At 36.8% G+C, this 6,663-nt stretch overlaps 1 protein-coding gene across 1 annotated transcript; it reads right to left on the bottom strand.

The window, feature by feature from the left end:
- Positions 1 to 264: 264 nt before the first annotated feature.
- Positions 265 to 6,474, bottom strand: LOC107696428 (protein FAM83C-like). The gene is made up of 4 exons (XM_016496746.1): positions 5,782 to 6,474; positions 4,891 to 5,058; positions 4,384 to 4,508; positions 265 to 1,597 (listed from the first exon to the last, which is right to left on the bottom strand). Exons 1-4 carry the CDS (start codon positions 6,283 to 6,285, stop codon positions 640 to 642), a joined length of 1,755 nt encoding a protein of 584 aa, XP_016352232.1. The 5' UTR covers positions 6,286 to 6,474; the 3' UTR covers positions 265 to 639.
- Positions 6,475 to 6,663: the final 189 nt, after the last annotated feature.

Raw genomic sequence — 6,663 nt, 5'->3', positions numbered from 1 at the left:
TGGTTTTGGAAAATGTTGTTTGGAAAAATGAGAAGCTATGATGATTTTGAAAATATTTTATGTACTATGTGTTATGTGACCTGTCCAAAACAAATAATAATATAAAAAATGTAAGTTAAAAAATCCAATAAATTTATTTGGTTTATAACACAGCAGACCTGCGAGACCAAACTACCTTTCTCATTTTCTGTGGCAAAAAGAAAATACTGATAATTAACATTAACACAAATTGTATAGAAAAATATTTTATACAGGTAGGTTTATTATGAAATTTATATATATATATATATATAAATATATAATTTAATACATGTTTTAAATGTAAACAAGTAATTCATTTACTCTTCATGCTGTTGCATGAAGTTTGAAAAAACCTATTCACTATATCTCGAACACATCATGTCGTAATTATGATTTCCTAAACTTCCTGAAGGCAGCATTAGTACTAAGCATTTAGTTTTCATAAAAAATATAAATGCACAAAAAAACACTCCTCGCCTGTCAATCCTGGTTGATTTTTTCTCTGGTGTATAAAAAGAGCAACAATCTCTCTCCAAGAAGACTATCGTCCCTTTGCACAGTCACAATAACAGGAATGTACAAGAATTGACCAGAAAGAATGCTCAGTACGGCCCAGCATCACTGAGGTATGTTGTTCTTTAGCTCAAAGCGACTGTATACCTGTTTGGATTGATTTAACTTGTTGTACTGGTTGACAAGGTCCAATTTGCTGTGACCCAACGTCATGCGTTTCTCATCCCGCCGATGTATCCCCTTCTCCGGGCGCATCCTGTCCGATAGCATGGGTCCTGGTGGAGCAGGACCTTGCTTACTCTCTGGTTCGCTCTGAGAAAGATCTGGCCCACCAAACGGAGAGGAATGAGTAGGCATCTTCTGGAAGAAGTGGGAGTCCTTGTCCTTTGAGCTGAACAAATCAGTGAACTTACTGATGAAAGGCGTGGGAAGTCGATATTTGGAGGTGACCTTGTCGGTTGGAGTTTGTTGAGTTGGTGATGGAGGTTTTGGAGAACTGTAGAGACCTAAAGCCTGGACTTTGGATGTCTGTCCGGGAATGTTTGAGCGTAGGTAATCTGTCGTTCCTATTTTGGACCATTCCACACCAGCGGTTTGACCTAAGGAAGTGCGCTCAACCGCCTGACTTTGGAGGGTCCCATTCGGAGAACCTCTTACAATGTGGGGTCCTGAAGGCTTTTGAAGCACTGGACTCGTGACTCCCTTCCTGTCAGGAGGCTTTTGAGAGTTTTCCGGGTTCTTCTTGTCAGGTGTGACTTTAATAGATTTCATGCCTGGAGGAGCTGCTTTGATGCTGGAAACGCTGCCACTGGATTGGCTACTGGAGTGCTCCGAATACACTCGCTCCCTGCTGCCGTAGTCTGCAAGAAAATCCAAGCCCAAGTTTGGTACTGGCATGTGGTAAGAGTAACCAGGCAGCCCGTCTTCTTCTGGATTGTGGAAACGGTCTATTATTTGGGAATCTGCATACATGCAGCGGAATTCACGATCAAAGCAGTCCGTAACGCGGCCGGAGAAGTGCATTAGCATGTTGCTGTGAACCATGCCTGAAAGCCATGTAAAACTAGAGGAAAGAAGAGAGAGAGAATTTTTTTTAAAGCATAACCTCAAATATTTATTGAAAAATACTGCACTCTAAAAAAAGGCTGGGTTAAATATAACCCAGTGCTGGGTTAAAAAGGGACAAACCCAGCTATTGGATTGTTTTGACCCAGTGGTTGGGTTCAAAACAACCCAATAGCTGGGTTTGTCCCTTTTTAACCCAGCATTTTTTAGAGTGTGGACTATAAAAATGTCCCATCAATAAAAAGTGATTCATTCATGAAACATGAGCAGAATGAGTTTTTGTAAAATTGTTTATAAAACCATTCTTGCATAAATTGTTGCACAGAAATTTGTTCTTCTCGTGTTTCATAAATGAGGTTCAAAGATTCTGTCCAGCCAGTTTTATGGATAGTTCAGGTGACTTATGCTAACAAGTGTTTAACTATGTTCAAGCTAACCATCTGTTTATGGCATTACTCAAATGTCTTGCATAAAACTGAAGTAAAAGAGCATGTGATAAGCTTTACATGAGATCATCACAGTCTTTTCCGGTTTGTAGGTTAACCCTATAAAGTCTACTGTAACATATTTGATAGATGAACTTCTAAGGCCTGTAAATGAACAACAGGATCAAAACTTTGCTGATAAACCTGTTGTACACAATCTACTACATGCCTTCTCTCGTCTGATTGATAGTTCATACTTTTTAAGACCCTTTAGTATAATTCTAAACAATTCTACCTTTTTCCTGTGAAATCTAATGATTTTAATCAAGAAAAAACATAAATATATTTTATACTGTTTGGTTTACTTGATAATCCATACATCATTTTTTAGAAAAATCATGCTAAATCGTGAGTATCGATTATGATGCATCAGGCCCGTTGAAGAAAGTTTATTTGTTCATCTCTCTCAGTCATAGTATTGCATTGCATGAAATGTTTTGAAACTACAGAACATGAAATATCACTTTATTAAGACATCTTATTGAGAGATATAGAGTGAAAACTGATATTTATATGCATTTTATGAATATCTGCTATACTGTTATAAAGGTCTCATTGATTTGCATTACAAGCTATCAGAATTTTATCTGACTTTTTTGTCATATAAATATCAGTAACTGCATAAAATTGCATATTTTTGTCGAGTTTGGACCTGTGTTTTTTCCTCTTCAAGTATGTGCTCCATATCCTTCTAAAAGCCTGATGTATCAAATATGATACTCAACAAAAAATACATATAACTTTTTCCCCAGATTTTTTAAATTTTATCTAAAAGCTCATCAAACTGTTCGATTTAAAAACAAAACAAAAAACTATGCATCAATCTCAGTTAATTATTTCCTTTCTGGTGACAAAGATCTAAAAAGTCTAAATTGTTAGTATTATGTTTGCAATCAATTTCCCTTTGAACTGTATGGACTTCTAGTCAAACAAAACTCCCTGTTGTCTCTTATATATGGGCAAAGCCTTCAACACATGAGTGTGGCCTCACCCACTATCCACACACCTGTGTGCTAACACGCATGAATTTATCCACGGGCTGCTATCAGTCGCACTAACCCTGAAAAAACAAGACAACTCCTTCACAAACTAATTCCTAATCATCATAACTGAGGAGCAGATTAGCCAAGCCTTCAGACATGCAAGACTGAGATCGCTTGTTGGGTCTAAACAGGCATAACTGTTAAAAATCAACATGCTGTCTGTATAATTCATCAGTTTAACTAAATCCCCCCCGACCAAATTAGCCACTGAGGCTTGAAAGCTGACAGCCACGATGGCACTGAGGCTAATGCTCGGGCAATACTGTGCCTGAGAAACGCAGAATCATCATGTTTTCATTGCTAAGCTGCTCAAGTCTACCGATGTCTGCTGGAGCGCATGAGGTGCGCATGTCCTGTCATCTTCCTGCCACAACACTGTCATGCGCTAAAATGATTTACATAATACAGAGTGATATGACTGACATGAGATAAGTCTGGACTGATGGGTATAACTGAATTCCTCCTGTGAACAATGTGAGCTGCTTCTAGTGTAGTTGGCTTTGAAAAATCTTGCCTTGACATGCTACACAAACATATACTATTTAGCAGTTACAGCATGTCTGACAGTGTTTTGATATTACTAACTAAAACTATTAAAAACAGTGTTGTTTATTGAAATAAACTTGCATATAAATATTAGATAAACTTAAAGTAAACATAAATTGGAAATGTTGTCTTAGAAAATAACCAAAAAACATATAACATTGAAGCACTCAATGTAAAAAAAAAAAATTCTATTTTTTTTTTTTTTTTTTTACAGGTGTTTTTCTTCAGGCTTAACGGAAATGTCAGTGAAATTACTGGATAACCTCCAGGCAGATTTTTTTTTAAACAGTGTAGAATTACTTAATGGAAATAAATAAACCATTAAAACGGAACTAAATCTAAAACTGAAATTAAAATAAATTAAACCTAAATATATATATATATATAAAAACTAACTAATAAAAAAGCACACCCAAATGAAAATAAAAATTAATTAATTAAAATGAAAACTGAAAATATTACAAAAACTATAATAGCATATAAATAATTAAATAAAATACATTTTTATAAATAATTTGAACACTGTGGCATAACTTGGTCATCATTTAAACAAAATGATTCTTGAAGCATCATCATTTAAAGGATCTCATTAAATTACTAAGACTTTTGCAGTAAGACAGTAATTATGCTGTTTTGGTAAAAAATTATGATTACATAACAGGAATTTTTTCACTAAATTACACAATGCATCAACAACATGATTAACATACCTATATGATCCAGCTATGACTTCCTCGCAGTCAATGATCATGAATTTCTCTTGAACCTGACCTGTGAATTTCTTTCCACTTTTGGTGCAATATGTGTCTCCACACACACTTCTTACCCGCATATTCTGAAACAAATAAATGTTCAATAATCACTTGATTAAAAAAAAAAAAAAAAAAAAGAGAGTATATTTTGAATACAATTAGAATCTGAGTTCTGGTACACCAATAAGAGTAACAGAATAAAAAGTTGTTTTGTTTTGACAAAAACGCTTTTGAAATGTATGCTCATTCAACTTGACATTTCCTTTTGATCTGAATGACCTAATAGACTTATTTAAGGAAACTTACACAAGACTTATGTTTTGCTGTTGACTGACAGATGTATTCATATCTAAAACTGAGAACACCCTTCTTATTGAACACTTTCTTAAAACGTATTATGTGCAAGGATAAGAACTCGTGAGCTGGACCACACCACTTCTAAGAGAGCGTCAGCGTCTGACTTACACTTAAGTGTGAATTCTGGATGTCCTGTTCTGAGCACATGTTCAAAAAATAGCTGAGATTCTTCTCATCCAGTAGAATATAAACTGGAACCCGGCGCTTGTTGGAGGCCTCCATTAGGTCACAGAACAAGTCGACGTCTGTAAAAATATCCATGACTATAGCGATAACCTGTGGCATAAAGAAAAATTGTTAGGGCATGCATTCAAATAAACCACAATCTTTAAACATATATCACTAATTACTTTATTGCTTCCAGGTGACTATTTCGTGATAATAACCAAGCAATTTAGTTGCTCATAATGTCTAATGTAACAATTGTTATGCAATTTCAAATTCTTCAATAGTTATATCACCTAAATTAGTGACTGTGAAACATTTGGACATTTAAGTCACACTTATATAATGTCTGAACAGTAAAAAAACAACAACAAAAAAATCTAACTAAGTGAGTTTTTCTGAGAATAAACGTCACTTTTACAAGGCATTTTTGGCAACTTCTTAACTGCTTATTTTTAGTGGATTTATGGAGCGCATCTGAACAGCATTGTTTTAAAACAAGCTTTATTTTGTGAAAAGTCTGCTTATTGTTTTGATATTTGTATTTCAAAAACATTTACACAGGTTTATGTGTGACAATTACTTTTGGGGGGTCTGGTTATTTGTTGAGCACAATTTGCGATGCATAAGTTATAGTTGAACAAAAGCACTGAAGCTGTCCAAATGAACCGGTCTAAATGGTGTTAAAAAGGATCTTGTTTCCGTGTGACGTCACACGTCACATACAAAGCTGCCACAGAAATGCAAAGTTCGAGGAAAGCATATTTGTAAACTACAAGGAAATAGCGTTTGTCAAATAGTTTGCACATATGAGTGGGTTTCTGTTGTTCTTACCTTCTTGGCGTTACTAATAAGAGATCGAATGAGATCTTTGAGGTTTTTCGACTTGTCTCTCTGGAAGTGTATCTGCGCCTCTGTGGGTCCAAATCGGTTGGAAACCTCTGGCCAGCCCAGCTCCAACATTGGTGGCTCCTCGTCGGACATCATGGGGAAATAAGTCCCTGAAGTAAGCTCGGACACCGTGTCCCCTTCCTCCATGTCCACTCCATTAGTGCCGCTATCCGCGCCGCCAACTTTGGCCACATTCTCGGTGATATAGCGTATTTCCAGCGGGGACAGAAAGTTCACTTCTCTTTCGTCTTGCAAGACTTTTTTGTACTCCTTCTCGCCGTGCTCCAGGAGCGCGTCGGTGGCGAGCCGAGCGGTTTCATTGTGGCTGAGCTCGAGCGTTGATCCTTGTCTCCAGGGGTTCTTCACCTCCTCCAGCCTGTTGGCGAGCTTCCCGAGCATTTTACGCGCAGGGTTCGGGGTCGGACGCAAAACCTCTGAACTGATCATTTCCACGACTGATGTTTGTCCAAGTAATCTGAGTGTTACAAAAGCTCAAGCAAGCATTCGGTTATTAAAGCTGGTGTATTTCAAAGCTGACCTTGTTTTGTGTCATGGTAGTTGGAGTGCGTTATTCCCAGAGGCCTCTCCGAGTATTGTTGTGAGCTGCTGGGAAACTCAACGCTGCGCTCCACCTGCGCGCTCACCTGCCCTGAAAAACAAAAAAAAAAAAAAAAAAAAAAAAAAAAATATATATATATATATATAATATTCATTATTAATGTTTATCTATTTATGGAATATAGGGATGCACCGATACCGATACTGGTATCGGTATCGGGCCCGATACTGAGCTCCTGTACTCGTACTCGTACTCGTTAAAATGCC

This window comes from Sinocyclocheilus anshuiensis, unplaced genomic scaffold, assembly GCF_001515605.1.
Source record: "Sinocyclocheilus anshuiensis isolate Anshui unplaced genomic scaffold, SAMN03320099.WGS_v1.1 scaffold522, whole genome shotgun sequence".
Lineage (NCBI taxonomy): Eukaryota > Metazoa > Chordata > Actinopteri > Cypriniformes > Cyprinidae > Sinocyclocheilus > Sinocyclocheilus anshuiensis.
Note: the sequence above shows the minus strand (reverse complement) of the source record. Positions and strands in the feature narration are given on the sequence as shown.